The sequence below is a fragment of the Hyaena hyaena genome, unplaced genomic scaffold (assembly GCF_003009895.1).
Source record: "Hyaena hyaena isolate Hyena2069 unplaced genomic scaffold, ASM300989v1 scaffold_306, whole genome shotgun sequence".
Taxonomy (NCBI): domain Eukaryota; kingdom Metazoa; phylum Chordata; class Mammalia; order Carnivora; family Hyaenidae; genus Hyaena; species Hyaena hyaena.
The window spans coordinates 985,270-1,005,834 of NW_024080935.1; the positions used below are offsets into that span (position 1 = coordinate 985,270).

The 20,565-nt window shown below is 54.2% G+C and overlaps 1 protein-coding gene across 4 annotated transcripts; it reads left to right on the forward strand.

Moving 5' to 3' along the window:
- Nucleotides 1-1,476: 1,476 nt before the first annotated feature.
- On the forward strand, nt 1,477-19,669 carry SEZ6L2 (seizure related 6 homolog like 2). 4 transcript variants are annotated; one of them, XM_039247877.1, is made up of 18 exons: nt 1,477-2,029; nt 2,933-3,064; nt 3,731-4,030; nt 4,396-4,535; nt 4,808-5,009; nt 9,163-9,348; nt 9,986-10,154; nt 10,774-10,937; nt 12,887-13,087; nt 13,546-13,684; nt 14,510-14,706; nt 14,846-15,040; nt 17,111-17,302; nt 17,386-17,577; nt 18,053-18,091; nt 18,271-18,388; nt 18,491-18,612; nt 19,087-19,669. In XM_039247877.1, the coding sequence occupies exons 1-17, from the start codon at nt 1,951-1,953 to the stop codon at nt 18,603-18,605; spliced, it is 2,760 nt and encodes a 919-aa protein (XP_039103808.1). In that variant the 5' UTR covers nt 1,477-1,950; the 3' UTR covers nt 18,606-18,612; nt 19,087-19,669. The 4 variants fall into 4 exon arrangements, with proteins under 4 accessions (XP_039103808.1, XP_039103807.1, XP_039103810.1 ...); XM_039247876.1 differs by having other exon boundaries at nt 1,481-2,029; nt 18,516-18,612; XM_039247879.1 differs by lacking the exon at nt 18,053-18,091 and having other exon boundaries at nt 1,481-2,029; nt 18,516-18,612.
- Nucleotides 19,670-20,565: the final 896 nt, after the last annotated feature.

The window sequence follows — 20,565 nt, forward strand, 5'->3', positions numbered from 1 at the left end:
CTCTCCCCCCCACCCCCTCTCCTTTCTCCTTCCGGCAGTTTCCTCTCTCCTTCAGCCTCTCCTTTCCCCACTCTCTCTGTCTCCCCCTCTCCTTTCTCCTGTCTTCCCTCTCCTCCCCCCGCGCCTCTTGTAGCTCTCCCTCCCTTCTAGCTTCCCCGGACAGCAGTTCCTACCCCACCTGGACCCGCAGCCCCGGGAACCCGCAACCAGTCGTCCTCCGCAGCGGCTTCTCTGTCTCCTTCCTCCCCCTTCTCCCCTTCTGCCCTCGCTTCTCATTCGACCCGACCCGCGGGTCTTTCTCCCTCTCTCCCTCTCTCCTTCTCCTTCTCCTTCTCCCTCTCCCTCTCTCCCCCCTCCCTTCCTCTCTCCTACTCGTTCCTTCCTTGGCTCCCACTCACCCTGACGTCACCCCTCCCCACAGTCCTCTCAGCTTAGCTACCCCCGCCCCCACCCAGTGGCAGCCGCATCTCAGCCGGGATGGGGGGGGTCGTCTCCGGATTTGCCTCCCCGCCCCGACGGGGCGCCACGTGGGGCGCAGGGGGCACTGTGCCAACCGCCGGCCGCCCCGCAATGCGAAAAGAAGGGGCGGGGGCTGAGGGAGGGGCGTGGCAAGACAAGGGGCGGGGCGGGCGCGCGGACTGATGGACGTGGCCAGCGCTCGCGGACTGAGGACTGGGACGCTGCAGCCGGTCCACAGGTCTGCAGATTCCTTGACCAGTCGGCCTGTGACTCCCCTCCCCCTCCTCCTTCACTAGAGCCAGCCCCCAGCGGGAGCCTGATAGTGAGGGTGGCTTCAGCCAATCGCGGGCGGTGCGGGGGGCCGGGCCCGCTCGGGCTGGGCTGAGAAGAGCTGTCCGCAGGCTGGTGGTGCTGAAAAGGGCGCCCCAGAGGCGTTGTGAGAGAGACGAGGAGAAAAAAAAAAAATCAAAGTTGAAGCCGCCTGGGCCCTGGCCGGGGTCATGAATGTAAGGGAAGGGGTTTCCCCTCCCCAGATCCCGGCCTGTCGCCCCTTCGACTTCTCATAAACATGGGAACTTGCCATTCTCCTGGAGGAGGGGAGCCCATTTCACATGAGCTATAAAAGAGAAAAGGGAAATCCTGTGGGGGGTGGGGGTCCTGGATGTGGGTAGGGGGCATATTGGGGAGCTGAGCAAGCGTGAACCCAGCTGTGCCACCCCTCGGCACCCTGGGAAGAGGAGATTCAGATTCCAGATGTGCTGGAAAGGCTGGGGGAAGAGGTTGTAATTACAGCTAGGACCAGAGTTTCCTTTGCCTCCCCTAGGGGCCGCGGGAGTGAGGATTACGGTCTGGCTCATGTGGTCCCTCCTTCCTCCATCTGCACTTCCTCCTTCTCCCTCACCCCCCCCAACGTCGCCCCCAAATAAATCCCGGCCCCTCCCTTCGCCCGTCCCCAGGATCTGACGTGGGTTCAACACCTTTCTCAGCTTCTCCCTCCCGCAGCTCCAGTGCCCGAGCGTCGGCTCTCCGGGTTCCGCAACCCTGTCCCCTCCCCGCCAAGCCCCGCTAGAGCACAGTAGGGACCCTCCTGATCCTCGACCCCACCCCAGACCCCCTGAAGCTGTCTTGCCTCCCCCTACTCCTCCAATTTGGGATCCAGCCAGCTCGGGGCCCCAGGCGCCCGAGTGAGAGGGTAACCCAAGCGACCCGGCCCCTTCGGCCTTCTTGGTCCCACCCCCTGCAGCCGGAGCCGCGCCCCCTCTCCCACAGACCCGAGAGCAGAAGACAGAGGAGACTGGGCAAGGAGGAGTGGGATCCAGGCGACCTCCAGCCCAATTCTGCCCCTCCATCCCAAGGGACAGAGAAATTGTCTTTCTTGCTAACTGCTAGCAGGAAAAAAAAATTAAAGGGAAAGATAAAAGGAGACGGAGGAAAGGTGACAGCTAGATTATTCAGGAGAGGCGCAGAGGAGAGAAATCGGTGTGAGTCGCCATGGGGACTCCCAGGGTCCAGCACCCGCCGCCTCCCCAGCTGCTGTTCCTAATTCTGCTGAGCTGTCCCTGGATTCAGGGTAAGGACATGGGAGCGTGGGGGTAGGCCCTGGGAAGGTCCTCAGCTGGGTCGTCTACCATCCTTTCTCTGCACATCCTGGGCTTTCCGAGCTTCTGGGGGAGGGGAGGGGTACAGCTGATGGGGAAGGGGCAAGCCAGGGCTTTCTCGCTTGTGCCTGGAGCCCTAACCCCCCATACTGAGGAGGTGGGGAAATGAAAGAGGGGAGCTTTTGCCAGAGTCTCGGGGGTTAAATCCAGGAAGAAGGGCTGGGGCAGTTGGGGGGGATGTCTGCGGAGGCGGCAGAAGCATGCAGGGTACCTGGGTGGGAGATGGAGGTGCTGGGAGAAATGCCAGGCACCGCACACACAAACGTTCTTGGACGTATGGACAAAGACAGATGCACAGAGGCAGTGCTCAGAGACCAGATATTCAGTCCTCTAATCTGACCCCTCGCCAGACTCCCGGGAAGCTGGCAGAGACTGCAGAGAAAGAGAGAGAGAGAGAGAGAGAGAGAGGGAGAGAACACCACACTGCAGAGACAGAAACCCAGAAAAAAGCTGGGCACTGCGGAAGCAAGGGCTGGGAGGTGCTGCCAGACCCTCCGCAGAGCTCCAGGGTTGGGGGAAGAGCACCACTGAGGGGGAAAGGTAGGTAGCACTGTTGCACCTCTCCACACTGCTGGCGCTGTCCAGGGTTCACTGAAGGTCCACACAGCCTGGGAGGAAAGAGAGAGGAAGGTGTAGGAGTGTGTGCGGGCAGCTGGGAGCCCCTCCTCCAATCTTGGCTCTCAGCCCAGTCTGGGACCCTCTGAGCTCCTGCAGACCCAGCTGACTGAGGAGAGAGGAAGAGCTCTGGAAAAGATCTTTCTGGAGAAGGAAGGAGTGTGGGGCAGTGGAAGGACTCACACAACTTCGTCTCCTAGGTCTGCCCCTGAAGGAAGAAGAGGTACTGCCAGAGCCTGGAAGTGAGGCCCCCACAGTAGCCTCTGAGGCTTTGGCCGAGCTGCTCCATGGGGCCCTGCTGAGGAGGGGTCCAGAGATGGGCTACCTGCCGGGTGAGGCCCCCAGAGTGGCAAGAGTGACATACAGAGAGGGAGGGAATTAACTCAGGGAAATGGGAACCCAAGCCGGTGACATTCAGACAGTGATGGTTAGAGAGTGCTGAAACTGGGCGTAGACAGAGAACCAGGGAAATTGAGACAGAATGAGCAAGAGACAGAGCCAGACAGAAAAACAGACCATCAGAGAGAAATACAGATGGAAACTCAGAGAACCAGACTCAGGAATAGGGGGGAGAGAAACACAGAGAGAGAAAGAGAGAAATGCAGAGGGTAGCAGATTTAGAGTCATAAAGTCAGAGAGCCAGGAGAATACTAAACAGAGAAGAGTTCGAGAGTGAGCAAGAGAAAGAGAGAGGAGAGAGAAAGGGGTATGCAGGAAGGGGAGTCGGATCTGAACGGGGAGGCATGGAGAGGCTCAAGGAGACTGTCAGAGTGGAAGGGCCTAGGCACAGAGGTAGGGAGGGATGTGGGGTCAGGCCGTGGAAGCCCTGGGAGGAGGCTCAGAGTTCGGGTGGGAAGACAGAGGTGGGGGAACTGCACCTTGTGGGGGAGGTCTTTGGGGTTCAGTGGGGGCGACCCCCGTTTCCCTCAGCCCTGCTCCCTACCCGTGGCCCACCAATATGCTCCTTCCGTGCCCTGACTTCCCTTGCACTGTCCCAGGATCTGATCCAGACCCCACACTAGCCACCCCTCCAGCCGGCCAGACTCTTGCAGCGCCCTCCCTGCCACGGGCCACTGAGCCAGGGACAGGGCCTCTGACAACAGCCGTAACCCCTAAAGGGGGCAGGGGGGCAGGCCCCACCGCGCCAGAGCTGCTGACCCCGCCCCCAGGAACTACGGCCCCGCCCCTTCCCGGCCCCGCCTCCCCAGGCCCACCCCTCGGGCCTGAGGGAGGAGAGGAGGAGACCACGACCACCATTATCACCACGACAACTGTTACCACCACTGTGACCAGTCCAGGTGAGGCGATTGAAAAGGGAGGGGGACAGTGTGAAGTAGAGTATGAATGTGGGAGAGGAGCGGATATGCAGGGGGAGAGGCTGCCGGGAACGTGTGGAAGAAGGGGTCTGGGCTTCTCCTCAATAATAATGAAGGCTGGCATTTATATACCCTTGCTATGCACCAACACCTTTCTATGTGTTTTATCTACATGATGGTTGGGGAGGGGAGTTGTGGGCACGGGAGGGGGGAGTGGTGGGAGAGGGAGCACTGGATAAAGGGGGTGGGGGTGCTAGGGACAAGACAGGTGAGGACCCCAGAGTTGCTTGGCTGGGAGGGGGAGAACACAGGGATTCTCCCAACTCCAGCCACTTCTATCTCTTTAGTTCTGTGTAATAACAACATCTCTGAGGGCGAAGGGCATGTGGAGTCTCCAGATTTGGGGAGCGCTGCCAGCCGCACCTTGGGGCTCCTGGACTGCACATACAGCATCCATGTCTACCCTGGCTATGGCATTGAGATCCAGGTAACTGGACTTTGAGGCCCCCAAGCCCTTTCCTCTAGGCCCAGGGGTGTGCAAAGCTTTGGCCTGGGAACCAGAGAACCTGCTTTCTAACTCTAATGGGCCTGTTTTCTGAGGATCTCAATGACTCCTAGAGTTCTGTAATTTGACCAATGTCACGGTGATATTTGGCTTCCACATACAGGGGAAAGAAAGGCAAAGGGTGGGGGACTTAGGGGTCACCTACCCGAGCTGACTTATCCTGGGGGGGGTGGGTCTGGGTCTGGCTTCTCTAGGTGCAGACGCTGAACCTGTCTCGGGAGGAAGAACTCCTGGTGCTGGCTGGTGGGGGGTCCCCGGGCCTGGCCCCCCGACTCCTGGCCAACTCCTCCATGCTGGGAGAAGGACAGGTCCTTAGGAGTCCAACCAACCGGCTGCTCCTGCACTTTCAGAGTCCACAGGTCCCAAGGGGCGGTGGCTTCAGGATCCACTATCAGGGTGAGGAATCTGGGGTGCTGGTGGAAGGGCAGGGGCCATACTGGGCACAGGGGACATCACCAGGAGCCTTTTCTCCTGGCTAGGACCCTGGGGGCAGAGCCCAGAGAGGAGATCTATATACATTTATTTCACAGACTCACAGACCTGTGCCTGGGTATGCACACAGACCTCCATTCACTCAACAGATGTTTATCGAGCACCCATTTCATATGGGCCCTGTGTTATCCTTGGGGAGAGGAATGAACAAGCCAGATGTAAATCTTCAAGGAACTCAGAATCCTTGAGATGGGCAAGCAATCAGGATGATTATAATTCAGTGAGATTCGGACCTATATCCCTATGATGAGGGAAATACAGGCAGAGGGAACAAATTTCAAAGGGACCTAAATGTCTTCTAAGGAATACAGGGACACCTTCTTGGAGGTGGGACCTAAAGATGAGTTACTAGGGGGAGGTGGGGGGGGAGAAAGAGGAAGGCAAGAGTCCAGATGGATGAAAAGCATGACCCCCCTTGAGGGGATGCAGTAATTCAGCACGGAAGATAGAATTGTCCTAGCTGTGTGACCTGGGGCGAGTTACTGGACCTTCCTGTACCTCACTTCTTATCTGAAAAATGGGGATCATTATACTTAGCTCATGGTCTTATTAGGAAGATCAAATTAACTAATACATGTCAGGTGCTGAAAATAGTGTGTAGTACACAGTGAGAGCTCAGAAATGTCGGTTGTTGGTACAGAAAAACCCAGAGAGTGGTGGGCGGGAAGCAGCCTATAAGAGACCAGACTGGGAGGTAGGTTGGATTCAGATCATGGAGGGCCTTATCAGCTTCAGTAAGGAGTACCGGTGACTTTATCCTGCAAGGGGTATGGAGACATTTTGAGATGTTTTAAGCAAGATAGTGACAGAGTCAGATTGGTGGCCTAGAAAGACCCTGCTGACTTTGGGGGGCATAAGAGGGAGTTGTATTCATGCACAACTGCATTCATGAGCAACCACTACAGACAGCCTGCAGACAGGTGGACATTGGCACTCACCTGTGTGTACGGGAACCTTCCCACAGTGCAAGGGTATGTTCTAACACACACGTGTGCATGAGGCAACAGTCCCAGCCCACTGTCCCATTCCAGACACTTCTCCCATCTCCAAAGTCCCTGTGCTCCCTGGGAAACAGAGAGGGAACTATGTTTGGGCCCAGTGTCCCCTTCATATCACCTCGTGGCCTTGCCTGCCCCTTGTGTGCTCTGCTGACCCCAGACCCCTTGGGGGCCTCGCCGAGCTCACACACAACCTGTACCCCTTCCTCACACCCTTTCTAATTTCTCCTGAGGCCTCTGCCCAGCCCCAGGGGCTCATGTGTGCAAGGTGGAGAGACCTATTTGTGGGGAGACCAGTGAGTTGGGGGCCATGCAATTGGTGGGCAGGTCAGCAGGAAACCAGGGCAGGCCTGAGGGCCCAGGACCCAGGGCCAGACTTCCGATTTTACGAAATGGCCCCTGGCTGGCTCTTTTAAGCAGCCACTTCCCTAGGGCACTGAAAATAGAACTCTTTAGACTAAGTAGAACATTTGGGGAAGCAGGGCTATTGCATAAATTGGCCTTCATTACCTGCCTCAGTCTTCCCTGCTTTGTGGCTTCTCCAGGCACCTTTGGGACTGAGGCCCTGTTTAAGCGCTCCCCAGTCTGCACTCGCTGGGGCCTCTGGTCCAGAGTGGCCTCATTAGCTCCTCTGAAAGGCCAAAGGCTCCATCACTGCTGGCACCAAGCCCAGCGAACGTTCTACAAAACCCCTGCACCAACTGTGGTTTCCTTTGCATCTCTCAGCACCCCCAAGGGTGACCCCCAGCTCTGAGAGAACGAAAGGTCAGATGGATGCTAAGCCATCTGCAAGTTCATTGCAGGGTCAGCAGTCAGTCCCCTGACTCCCAGGCATTCGTTAACTGAGATTGAGTGGCAAGTGATTAAGATTTTCTGAGTGCTTTCTAGGTGTCAGGTGCTTTGCGTGTTTCTTTCCTTTAACCTGAAGGCCAGTTGTCAATGATAGTAATTATTACTGCCATTTACAGGTGACAGGCCCTAGAGGTGACATCACCTGCTCAGTGTCATGCAGCTAATAAGTCTTGGAGCTGGACCTGGAACTCAGGTCTGCCTGGCTCCAAATCCAGTGCTCTTGTGTACTGTTCCAAAAAACCTCTTTGCTGAATCAGTTGATCAGTTAGGCTAGGCTTTGGGGAGACAAAATAAATAAGGCCTGGTTCTGTCTTGGCATAGCAATAGACAGCAATGTGATGATAAAATTATGCATGCGCATGTGTAGAGGCAAGAAAGAAACTAACTCACTTGGAAAGGGGAGGGGTGAGGAAGGCTTCCTGGAAGAGGTGGTACTTATGTTACTCCTTGAGAGATGAAAAAGAGCAAGAAAAGGGCCTTGCAGGTGGGGGAAATGGTGTGAAAAGATATGGAAGTCACAAAACTACACTGTGTAGGATACACGGGTCGTGGGTGCTAAGAACCGAAGCTTGGCTTGTTGCACTGGACACAGCTGTGGAAGGGGCTTGAATGTCCACCCAAAGCATTTGGACTTGTTTCCGCTAATCATGGAGAGCCATCAAAAGGCTAATATTTACTTAAATCACTATATTCTAGAAGGTTTTGTGTCTATCACCATGCACTATGGACTCCCAAAGGACAAGACCTGGGGGTCTTTTTCACCTCTCTGTGCCCAGCACCCAGCCAAGGAAATGCTTATTGAATTTTGAGACAGTGAGAGACCAGGTCTCTGACAGAATCACTTAGGGCTGGAGAGTCAGCAAAAGTAAAGGCCCAGGCAAACTGGTACCTTCCAAACACAGCTACCCAGCGCCTACCCCTCCTACAGAGACCCAGCTTTGGTGCGCCTCTGCCAGGAAGCCCTTCTTGATGAACTCTGTCTGGTCTGAAACAGACACAAAGAACTGTGTCAGGACCAAATTTAGAGTTGTTGTTTACTGCTAAGTCTCTTCCTTTCTTTTTTTTTTTTTTGTTCCTCCCTCCCTCCCTCGCTCCCTCCCTTCCTTCCTTTTCTTCCTTTTCTTCCTTCCTTCTTTGCTTTCTTGCTTTCTCTCTCTCTCTCTCTCTCTCTCTTTCTTTCTTAAGTTTACTTATTTAATTACTGTCGACACCCAACATGGGGTGTCGACAATAATTGACCCTGAGATCAAGAGTCGCATGTTCTTCTGACTAAGCCAGCCAGGCATCCCCAAAGTCACTTTCTATTTATTTATCTCACAGGAGTCCACAAGAATTTCAGGAGGCTTAAAAAAAAAAAAACCCAGAAAAGTTAAATAAGATAAAAAGAAAATTGGTACCAGGTAGTGCATATTAAAGATGAAAAAATAGATGTAGATGGACAGGCCCTTGTTGCTAGGGACAAGCCTCAATCTGGTTCTGAGCTCCTTAGCAGCTGGCACAAAAAGAGAGATTGGATAGTTCTCACTGCAAGAGAAGAGAAGAGAAACAGTTCTTTAAGGAAAGCAACGCTTTCCCTAGTGCTTCACTTTCACTGGCGGATTCATTTAGGGGACACTGAGTATGAAGGTCTTTAATGACAAGATAATCAAAGTTCCTAAAAGAGTTTCATGTGGCTTCTCTGGATGAAAGTGGGAGTCTACTACCACCATGTGCCTCCGAGGAAGAGAGTCTGTGGGTAGAAGGGAGAAAACATGATGAGGTACTTAATAACCAATTTCTACATCTGGGAAATGGATCACAGTCTAACTCTGGCTACCTCAAAAGTGCTGCATTACCTCACTTTAGAAGCTGAACAGGCTCTAAACAAATAGAAATACTATTTGTTGTAATTAGAGCTGGATGGGTTCAGAGTGGTCAACTGATTTGCCTGAGGTCACACACCAAATAGGTACTATAGTCAGAATGTCTTTGAATCTCAGACGCTTCATCTCTAAAATTGAAGCCAAAGTGGGTAGATTACAAAGATTAGGGGAGATGAGGGATATTGACATTAACTCTTCATGAGACCAAGTGGCCATGTCAAAACTCCAATATGGAGCCAGTCTGTGCCTCCAGGGGGATGTGGGAAGAGGGAAGGAAGTGCTAGGTGATTGGTGAGAGCAGCTTGGGGAAATGAGTCCTTCTTCTTCCTGCTCTGCCTGATCCAGCCTATCTTCTGAGCTGTGGCTTCCCTCCCCGGCCGGCCCATGGGGATGTGAGCGTGACAGACCTGCACCCTGGGGGCACTGCCACCTTCCACTGTGATTCCGGCTACCAGCTGCAGGGCGAGGAGACCCTTATCTGCCTCAATGGCACCCGGCCAGCCTGGAGTGGTGAACCCCCCAGCTGCATGGGTGAGTCTCCTGCATGATAAGTGGAACTTGTCCTGGCAACCCCATTGGGAGGGTACTATCTTGGGAGTCTCCATCTTTGGGGAATATCCATCTTGAAGTAGTTTCTGCCTAGAAGAGTCCCTATCCTGGTGTCTCCATCTGGAGCTCTTTACACTGAACGTCTCTGTCCCTTGAGAATCTGCATCCTTGGGGGTCTCTATCTGGGGATGTCCCACCTAGGGGGTTTCCATTTGAGGAGTCGCCATTCTGGATGCGTCTTCTCTCAGAGACTCCTCATCTTCAAGGCCACCATCCTTGAGGTCCATATCTAGCGGGTCTCTATCCTGCCCATCTTGAAGATTTTCCACTTGAGGGCTTCAATTTGGGGATCCCCCATAACTTCACATGCAAGGGTTTCCACATCTGGGGAGTCTTGATATTAGCAGAATTTCCATCGTAGGGGGTGTCCATTCTGGGATTTTCTTATTTTAGGGCTGACTCCCTATCTGAGTGGTGGCCTGGAAATGTCCTGTCCTCTGCTATGAGCCTGTAGGGCAGAGACCACCCTGAGGCCAGGTCCCAACCAAAGGTGTGGGTGTAACAGCTCTGAAGACAGGAGGACAAGTCACCTTAACATATACCCCCCCCCTACCCACAGCATCCTGTGGTGGCACCATCCACAATGCTACACTGGGCCGCATTGTGTCCCCTGAGCCTGGGGGAGCAGCAGGGCCCAACCTCACCTGCCGTTGGATCATTGAAGCAGCTGAGGGACGCCGGCTTCACCTGCACTTCGAGAGGGTCTCACTGGATGAGGACAATGACCGGTGAGGATCTGCGCTTTGAGTCAGAGGTCCCCACCTCCGGGAAATAGGGAGGCTGCAGTGGGGAGTCAGATGGATCTGGGGTGGATCCCAGTTAAAATTTGTGTCAAACAAAAATTAATTAGGCCTTCCCCTTCTTAGGCGGTATAGCTGTGTCAACTTAGAATCACTAAACTTCTCTGTGCCTCAGTTTCCTCTCCTGTAGAGTGGCGATAATAGGACCTCCTTCTGAAGGTTTCTGTGAGGATAAAGGTTAAGATACATGAAATACTTAGAAGGGTGCCTGGCCCACAGCGAGCACTGTCAATGTGTTTGTCATCATCATCATCATCATCATCGGTACCCTCTCTTGTCTAACTGCTATCTCGGCTCTGCCACTGGTCGCTATGTGATGCTGGGCAGGTTATTTATTCTTTCTGGGCTTCCATGTCCTCATCTATAAAGTAAGGAATAACAAGTAGTACTGACTCAAGGGCTCTTGTGAAAATTAAATGAGGTAAAATGTGTAAAGGCTTAGAGTACTTGGCATATAGTCCATGTTTGAAAACAATAGCTGTGAAAATGAGTTAGGAGAGGTTCTGATGGGAAACTGAGCTCCTGGCCACCCTTCTGTCCATCCCAGGCTGATGGTGCGCTCAGGGGGCAGTCCCCTCTCCCCAGTCATCTATGATTCAGATATGGATGATGTCCCAGAGCGGGGTCTCATCAGTGATGCCCAGTCCCTATATGTGGAGCTGCTTTCAGAGACACCTGCCAACCCGCTGCTGCTAAGCCTCCGATTTGAAGGTAACCGCCCTCCTCTGGGGATCCCAACTCCTGCACTCTCCCCTCTTCCTGATGGCCAGGTACAGTCACAAGCACAATATAAGTGTCCCTGTTCATCTCTGTTGTTGGATCCCTGAAACCTAACTTGCCTTCCCACCCCAAACTGTAAGAATCCCCTCTGCTTGTATGGGCCCCTTCTAATTCCAGAAGTGGCTTTTTCTATTTAAGTTACATGTATGTCTGGATGAAGATACACAGCCAAGAGTCCAGTTACCTTAATCTCTCAGGTCTTTCCTCTGTGTTGGCTTCATTGTCAGGCTTTCAGTATGTGGTGGACTTAGCAGTTCCGACTGATACACTGCCAACTTAGTAAGTCTATCAGAAAGAAAAAGTGTAGCACTTTCTCAACAGAAATGCCAAGAAGAGCTCTCATTTCCCTGGTTTAGGTCATGTGCCTATGCCTGAGCCAATCATGAAGCTAGGGGCAGGAGGTGTTAGGATTGGCAGATCCACATCACATGACCATCCAGAGTTGACCCCAACTGGACCTCATAGACTGGAAATGGGGGAGGCACGTGTCCCAAAATGAAAATAGTAGTGTTGTAAACAGAAGAAGGGGGACTGGATGCTGGACAGGTAGAAACAAAGAGGTCAGCAACCATGGGAGAAGAGGCATTTGAGCTGGGCTTTACAGGATAGAGAGAATTTTAAGAGTCTCATACCCTACCTACTAGCCAGGCACTGGGATAGAGACAATTTTAAAAGAAGGAGATTAGGGCATCTTGGTGGCTCAGTCAGTTAAGGGCCTGACTCAGTTTCTGCTCTGGTCATGACCTCATGGTTTGTGAGATGGAGCATTAAGTGGGGTTCTGTGCTGACAGCATGGAGCCTGCTTGGGATTCTCTCTCCTTCACTCTGCCTTTTCCACACTCACTCTCTGTTGTTCTCTCAAAATAAATAAATAAACCTAAAAAAAAATAAAAGAGGGAGATTAGGGATGAGCATCTCAGGTGAAAGGAACAGGGTGAGTAACAGTAAAGAGGCATAGAAAGCCCTGGTATATTTGGGAAACAGAATTTCAGTGTGGCTGGAGCAGAAGACTTGTGCAAACAGTAGCAGGAGAGAGATAAAGAAAATGAGGGGCTAGTGTCTGGTATGGATCAAGGGAGACATGGAATTGGCACTGGGCCCTGATGGGTGCATAGGATTTGGACATGACACCTCATGAGGTTAAGTAACAGTAAACTACAACAGTGGATCTGAAAAACAAATTGCATGTTATCTTTGAGAATGTGAAAAGAATCCCTGCCTCCCTAGTTGTGGGCCATTGCTGCTCCATGAGCTTCAGATTTCTCTTCACATATAGTTTTGCAGCTAAGATATGATCACGTGCAAAAACTAAAATACTCTCCAAATGTTCATTTTTGCTGACTTAGTCCAAAGTAAAAATTGAGTAGCTTCTGCATTCACTGCACTTTTGTATTCTAGCCACAGCATGGATGATTAGGGGTAGTCAGAAACTGTTATTTTTAAGGACAGAACACACTTACACGAGCCAGTTCTCCAAAGGCACCCTTTCCCCTCACTGCTCTGCAGTTTCCAAAACCAAATGTTTCTAGCTGCGAATCAAGCAATGTGAGTTTGAGACCTGGTTCTGCCACTGCCCTAGTGTGTGACACTGGGCAAGTGACTTTTTGTCCTTGGACCTCAGTTTCCTCCACTGTAGAATGGGAGTTGGGATTTGACTAGCCTAGCAGTTTTCCTCCAGAGGCCAGGAAAGTAACATAAATGTGTGAATGAGAAGTGTGGGGTTTGGGGAGACTAGAGAGTGAAGGCTAAGCCCAAAGGCATTCCATTGTAAACAGCCCACCAAATGGCCAAGTGACACTTGAATTCAGCCCAAGTCCCCCCAGTGTGAGCCCTCTGAGGCCTATCCTAATGCTTAATTTCTGTGACTGACTCCTCTCCAGCCTTTGAAGAAGATCGCTGTTTTGCCCCCTTCCTGGCACATGGCAATGTCACCACCACGGACCCTGAGTACCGCCCAGGGGCACTGGCCGCCTTCTCGTGCCTCCCAGGATACGCCTTAGAGCCCCCTGGCCCCCCAAATGCCATCGAATGTGTGGATCCCACAGAGCCCCACTGGAACGACACAGAGCCAGCCTGCAAGGGTGAGTGCTCCACATCCCCAGGAGGTCCTTCCGTCTACAGACTCCTCCTGAGCTGGGAATCTTGGGAAAGCCATTCAGGGAGGAGACTTACCTATCCAAACCTAATAAACCCAGGCCTTGGGTAAATCCCTGTCCCTTTCAGAGATAGTTTTCTTAGCGAAATAACTGGTGGGTTCGTTACAAAATTTAGGGGTCACAACCCAAATGCCTTGAAGAGCTAGAACTAGAGCTAAGTCACAGGTTGGGGGTAATGCATAGGGTAGAGCGTGGGCAGGGTTAATTGAGAGCAGGCCTGGGGATTGCGTACAAGAGGACTGGGTGTGTTGAGAAACAGGTGTCTAATAGATAGCCGGAAACCTGCGAGGCGGTCTAGTCCACGCAATAGGGAGCAGTGAGGTCTGGTGAACAGGAGACGCCTGTCCGCCTGGGTTCTGAATCTGACCCCCTTTCCACCCTAGCCATGTGTGGAGGGGAGCTGTCAGAGGCAGCTGGTGTGGTCCTCTCGCCTGACTGGCCCCAGAGCTATAGCCCCGGCCAGGACTGCGTGTGGGGCCTACATGTCCAAGAAGAGAAGCGCATCTTGCTCCAAGTGGAGATGTACGTTTGGGTGCTGCGGGAGTGCGTTGGGCGTGGGTCGGTGAAGTGTGGTATGGCAACAGCCTAGCCTGCATCTGAGCCCCGCTGGCTCGCACAACTACACAGGATTTAGTGAATATACGATCCGATGAAAGAGGCGACTTGGGGTTCAGGATGGGGGTGTGGGTTGTCGGGTAGACCTAGGTACAAATTACTAGCCAGGCGATTTTGGAGAAGGAAATGGGGTAATGCGGTCTTCTGCGGGGGGTATAGTGAGCAGGGGGCTCTGGCCTGGTGTCTCCCACTCTGGCTATTTCTGAGGCCGCCCCTGGAGCAATTTCCAGGGCCCAAGCTATTGTATCATCACCAGCACACAAGGTGGGTGTGGGTGTGGGGAGAATCCAGTGAGCTGATTTGGTGTGAGACGTCACGTGACGGACGGAACCCGAAGGGGACACGCGGCTACTCAGGCGGGGCCTGCAGTTGGTCAGCTGGTTTATGAACGCGGCCTGTGATTGGTCAGGGCGGGGCTTGTGCGACCTGTGCATCACCCGGTGATGGAGGAGGGACCAGAGTGAGAGAGCAAGTTCGTAAGGAGTTAGGTTGGGAAAGGGGAAGCAGGAACTGGGAAGAGCCACAGAACAAGCGAACCCAGGAGCGGCTAGCACAGAGGAGAAGCCCAAAATTGGGCAAAAGACGGGGCCAGGCCTGGGATGGGAGAATGTGGGCAGGGCTGGAGAGTAGGTAGGATTACTAATGAACTGAGTTAAGGATTGAGCAGAACCAGGTTGAGGAGGAGGGGCCGATCGTAACCCAGCCCCCACATCTGGTCCCACCCCCCCGCAGCCTGAATGTGCGCGAAGGGGACATGCTGACTCTGTTCGATGGGGACGGTCCCAGCGCCCGAGTCCTGGCCCAGCTGCGGGGACCTCAACCGCGCCGCCGCCTCCTCTCCTCTGGGCCCGACCTCACGCTGCAGTTCCAGGCACCGCCAGGGCCCCCAAACCCAGGCCTGGGGCAGGGGTTCGTGTTGCACTTCAAAGGTACCGAAGTCTAGGGTCCTGAAATGGGCAGGGGTCCAGCAGGCCGGAGATCCCGGGAGGAGCGCGAAGTCCTCGAGGCTGGAAGAGCGCCCCGAGTCACTCGCAGGGCAGCCTCCAAACTCGCTGTCTCTCGCTGCAGAGGTCCCGAGGAACGACACGTGCCCTGAGCTGCCACCTCCGGAGTGGGGCTGGAGGACAGCCTCCCACGGGGACCTGATCCGGGGCACGGTGCTTACTTACCAGTGCGAGCCTGGCTACGAGCTCCTCGGCTCAGACATTCTCACCTGCCAATGGGACCTGTCCTGGAGCGCAGCGCCGCCCGCCTGCCAAAAGAGTGAGCTCGGGCCCCGCCCACATCCCTCACGGCCCCGCCCCTCCCCATCTGGGTTTCACTGCTCAACTGGGGCTCCGCTCGACCCCTCGGCGTCCCGCTTCGGTCCCTTTTTGTCCCCGCCCCTATCCCGGCCGGGTTTCATCCCTTCGCTCTGGATTCTGCCCGGATCTTGCTCAGGCCCCGTCCCCTTACCCTTTGGGTTCCATTCCTCCTATCCACGGTGTCCCAAAACTGTCCTCTCTGGACCCACTCTCATCTTTGGGCTGCATCCCTCACCTGCACTGTTCTGGGCCCCAACCGCCCCCCCGCCCCCCCCCAACTCGGGCCCTGGGTCCAGCCTCAGCTTTTCGCAGCCCTGCCCCACGGCCTACTGGCCCCGGAAGGCTGAATTGCACCCCTCCCCAGCCAGCTCTCGGCTTGCTCTTTTCATTCTAGACCCTGCTCCAGCCTCTCAGTCCCCAAGCCTCGACCTTACAGGGAGTCACTTTACTAGGGCCTAGGCTGGTCAGAGAATTTGGTTTATTTTAATGCAGTCGTTGAAGCCCCATGCGGGGTTAGGGTTATGCGGGGCTAGGGTTATGCGGGGCGTCTGGGGTCGCTCCAGACCCTGTTGGAGCTCACAGTCCAGAAGGGGGACAGACACGTAACTCAGAATACTACAGAGTGGTAACTGTGGGGTGATTTGGGGCACAGTGCTTAAAATCTCTGAGCCTTGGCTGCCTCGTCGGTGAAATAGGAATAGGGGCTGTGAAGAGCAAATGAAGTTCTTCACACAGTGGTGTCAACAGTAAGTAGGAGCTGCTATAAATGTGAAGAAGGGCTGTGGGAAGGGGGGGAGGAGGGGTCCAGGGATGGGACAGGAGATTTCACAGAGGTGCCATTTAAAGGAGCTGGGAGTGTTTATCTCTTCGAATAGCAGAAAGGAGTGGCATCCTGTCATTTTCTTCAATTTTGGGGAAGCCTGCCACAAGGACGTGGGATTGGAGGTCTTCCACGTGGCCCTTGGGGGCAATGGTGGGACCGATGAATTTAAGTTCGGGAAGGCAGATGTGGGCTGCACACAAGGAAAACTTTCGGGATGACACAGCTCCTCATCTCTGGAAGGATTCACAGGATGTCCAGTCTGAAACCCAGACAGGACAGGACAGGGACAGAAAGGGATGGAGCAGGGCCCAGAGAAGATAGGGCCTGGCCAAGGCAGCTCACTGAGTCTGAAGCTGAGCTGAGGCTCAAGTCTCCGAATCTCAGCCCAGGGCTTTGTGGCTGTGACCTGGCTGAGTGACCATGGACCAGTTATTTGACCGCCTTGAACCCTGGGAGATGCGTTGGCCTTTCGGGACCATCAGGGTGTAGGATACCGTGGATGTAAAACATTTAGCAGGGCATCCCATGCAGGTCTAAGTACAAGAAATGGCCATGATCGTTACTTCCACAACAAGATTGTAAACAAGCACTGGCAGGGGCGGCTCTAGGAGCGCACAGGGGGCTGGGAAGGACAGTAATGAGCTGAGCAGGAGGGCTCCAATGAGGCTGCTGGGGCGCCTGGGGGGCTCAGTCGGTTAAGGGTCCAACTTCCGCTCAGGTCATGATCTCACAGTTTGTGACTTCGAGCCCCACATTGGGTTGTCTGCTGTCAGCACAGAGCCCGCTTAGGATCCTCTGTTCCTCTCTCTCTCTCCCTGCTCCTCCCCACTCGTGCTCCCTCTCTTCCCCTCCCCCTACCACTCTCTCAACAATAAATAAACATTAAAGAGGGCAGCTAGTGTCCTGCCCAGGACCCACCATGCTGAGGGCTGGCGGTGCTGGGCTGCTCTGGTATGGTGGTACATATTTCAAATTTCACCCTAGGGTGAGGGCCTGGGTTGCCTCTGCCACTCTTTTCTGGAAGAAGCCTGAAACCTAAAAATGCACTGGGGTTTACGTTTTTCCAACTTCTGATCTCTTCATTCAGAGGAAATAGTGGGAAAGGGGAGCTTGCTTAGAGGGAAGACGGTGCACGGCTCAGCCCTAAGCTTTCTGGGAGATCCTTAAAGGGCTGAGTTCCCCCTGACCATGCCCTCCTGCCAACAGTCATGACTTGTGCTGACCCTGGTGAGATCACCAACGGGCACCGTACCACTTCGGACGCTGGCTTCCCTGTTGGCTCCCATGTCCAGTACCGCTGTCTGCCCGGGTACAGCCTGGAGGGGGCGGCCGTACTCACCTGCTACAGCCGGGACACAGGCACACCCAAGTGGAGCGACCGGGTCCCCAAGTGTGCCTGTAAGTCTGCGGACACCCTGGGAAGGGTGGCTGGGTGGCCTGCTCAGTAGCGAGCTGGCCTGTGACTGACGTGTGCCCTGCAGTGAAGTATGAGCCGTGCCTGAACCCAGGGGTGCCAGAGAATGGCTATCAGACGTTGTATAAACATCACTACCAGGCGGGCGAGTCTCTGCGCTTCTTCTGCTACGAGGGCTTTGAGCTCATCGGCGAGGTCACCATCACCTGTGTGCCCGGTCACCCATCACAGTGGACCAGCCAGCCCCCACTCTGCAAAGGTGCCTGGGCAGACAGGGCAGGAGGGGGCGCAGCAGTATCTGGGGAGTGACAGGGCTGGGAAAGTCAGGAAACAGATTTGAGACCAACAGGGGCCCTGCCGAGCTCCCCGTTCACCTCCTGTGGGCTCTGACCCTCACGGGTATGATAGAATTGTCCTAAGGGATGCAGCAGAGGGGGCCTTGGTTTGGAAGTCCCGTGCCCTCTGGATAAGTCTCAGTTTCCCTATTTTTGACAAACTCTATAGACCTGATGAATTTAGAGTGCCCAGGAGCCCTGAACTTGTCGGGGTCTGGAAAAGGAGGAAGAAGGCCCTGACTACTCCTGCCACGCCCGCACCAAGGGAAGGAGTTTAGGTTGAGCAGAGGGCAGAGAGAACCAGGCTGTCCGGCCCAGCCCCACTGGGCTCCCGGCCTCTACCCAGCCTCCTTCCCTCCCTGGCTCAGACCCCGTCCCCTCCCCCTCCTCTCCCTGCAGTGGCCTATGAGGAGCTCCTGGACAACCGAAAACTGGAAGGTCAGTGAGGGCACAGTTGGAGAACCAGGCCTGGCCGAGTCGGGAGGGGCAAGGCAGAGGCCGGGGGCAGGAGGCCAGGCCCCGGAGGGGTGAGGCCCAGGCTTCAAGGCCCAGGGCAGGAGGCTGGGAGAGCCCAGGGCTGGGCCCAACCCCAGCTCACTGGCCTCTCCTCTCCCTAGTGACCCAGACCACAGACCCGTCGCGTCAGTTGGAGGGTGGGAACCTCGCTTTGGCGATCCTGCTGCCCCTCGGCTTGGTCATTGTCCTCGGCAGTGGCGTTTACATATACTACACCAAGTAAGTACCCTACTCGGGGAAGCTGCGAGCCAGGGCAGACGTCCTGCCTGCCTGGCACAGAAGCCTGGGTGAGGGGGGGTTGGGGGCTCACCTCTCGATAAGCCCCTCTATCTCCTCCCTTTCCCAGGCTACAGGGAAAATCCCTCTTCGGCTTCTCGGGCTCCCATTCCTACAGCCCCATCACTGTGGAGTCAGACTTCAGCAATCCACTGTATGAAGCTGGGGTGAGCCCTTCCCCTACCCCCGGAGTGCCACATCTTTCAGCTCTCCCAGGACTCCATTACCTTCTCTCAAAGTCTCTGTAATACCTGTCCTGGGAATTTCAAACTCAGCTGCCTACAAAGGCCACGCCAATGAACAAAGCAAGTCAGGTGTGAACAATAGAGGGTGGTGAGGACTGTGGCTAAATGGAGACCTTGCGGCCCATCTGGTCCTTAGTGGAGACTCAGGCGCAACTGCCAGATCTTCCAATTATTCAAGACAATCCAGAAACTCTGATTTGTATGTGATTTTAAGATACCATAAGAGAAACCAAACACTGACGGGCTGTTCCCACCCCATGGCTCCCAAACCTCATGATCAATGTTATTTTTAAAAAGCCCACGGTCTTTCCCCTTCCTTGTGGATGGCCCCTCTCACTTTGTTCCCTCCCCCACCCCCTCCCACTCCAGCAACTGATCCCACCTCTCTGTCTCCAGGATACACGGGAGTATGAAGTTTCCATCTGAACCCCAAGACTAAGGCTGCAGGACCCAGGACGCCCCTCCCCTCCCCCTCCTGGGCAGGAGGACCTTGCCTCTGGCTCCCTTCCTCCCAGATGTGTAAATAGTCTCCTGGTCCCACGAGGGGGCTTTGATGGCCCTGGGGACCTTACAGTAAATAAACCAGCATCCTGCCGCCCAAGCCTCCTCTTCTCAGTTGCCAAACAAGGGGCCTGCCCCTCCCCTCTGGCCCTACTGGCTTTTGGACCCTGGGAGGGGAACTCTGGCCCCCCTGCAACTCCTGGGACCCCTCCAGCCCAGGGCACCCCCATCCCCACCCCTCCCCTGCCAAAGGACTGACTGAGAGCTCTGCCCTTCCCTTGGCCATGAAGCCTCTTCCCAGATGCTCTGGCCCCAGGCTTAACCCCTGGGCTCCGGAGGGTCAGGGTCATAGGAAGAGGGATGTAGGGGGGAAGCAGGGACAAGGCCCCTACCCACTTCATGCCATCTCCCAACCCATGATCTCCCCGCCTTTGCTTATGGATTTTTGTTTTTGAGCAATAAACAGAAAACCACCATTTGTAACTGGGCTGGTGGGGTGTGGGAAGGTGGGTCACAGAGTGCTGGACACAGTGAGGGTGGCCTGGGGAAGACGGAACAATTTGGAAAAAAGATGGGAGTTCTACGATGGGGCACAGGGCAAGGGCAAGGGGGCTGCCTAGGGGTCAAAAACCCTCCATGGAGGCTGAGCCCCACCTCTGGGCCTTGACTCTCTCCTCCAGGGCTTGGTGCTTCTAGGCTCTTCTAGCCAGGAGATGGTGGACAGTAGGCAGGAGGCAAACAGCTCTCTGTTTATGACCATTTTACCTAAAATGCAAGCTCCTTTTGAGAATATTTGTATTCAAGTACACCATTCTTTTGTCCCTTCATCTGCTGTTACCTGTCTAAGTAATGGTCAAATGTGTAGCATTTCACAAAGAATGAGCTTGTTTTGTACCCTATGAGGTTCCTTTTCCAAAATACCCACTTTTGAACATTATAAGGAGTATTATAGCCCATTTGTCTAAAAAGTCTCCAAATTAATTGAATTTTACTTCATTCAAATTTTATATTTAAATATAATTAAACACTTTTAGGACACTCAAAAGGACACTGAAATACTCAAAAGGAGGTTGAATTTTGGGAGAACATGATGTAGGCTGATCTTGAAAATAAGAGCCTGCATTTCTGGGCATTTATTCTGTGCCAGGCACTGGGCTAAGCACTTTGTATGCAGTACGTATGTAGGCCCTCCCCTACGAGGACCCTGTGAGACAGGGACAATTATTCCCATTTTTCAGACAAGAAAACCGAGGCTCAGAGATGTGAATGGACTTTCACATGAGGCTCCAATAAGTGACCAGACCAGATTTATTAAGTTTCTATTTGTCTATTTATTTTGAGAGATACAGAGACAGCACGAGTGAGAGAAGAGAA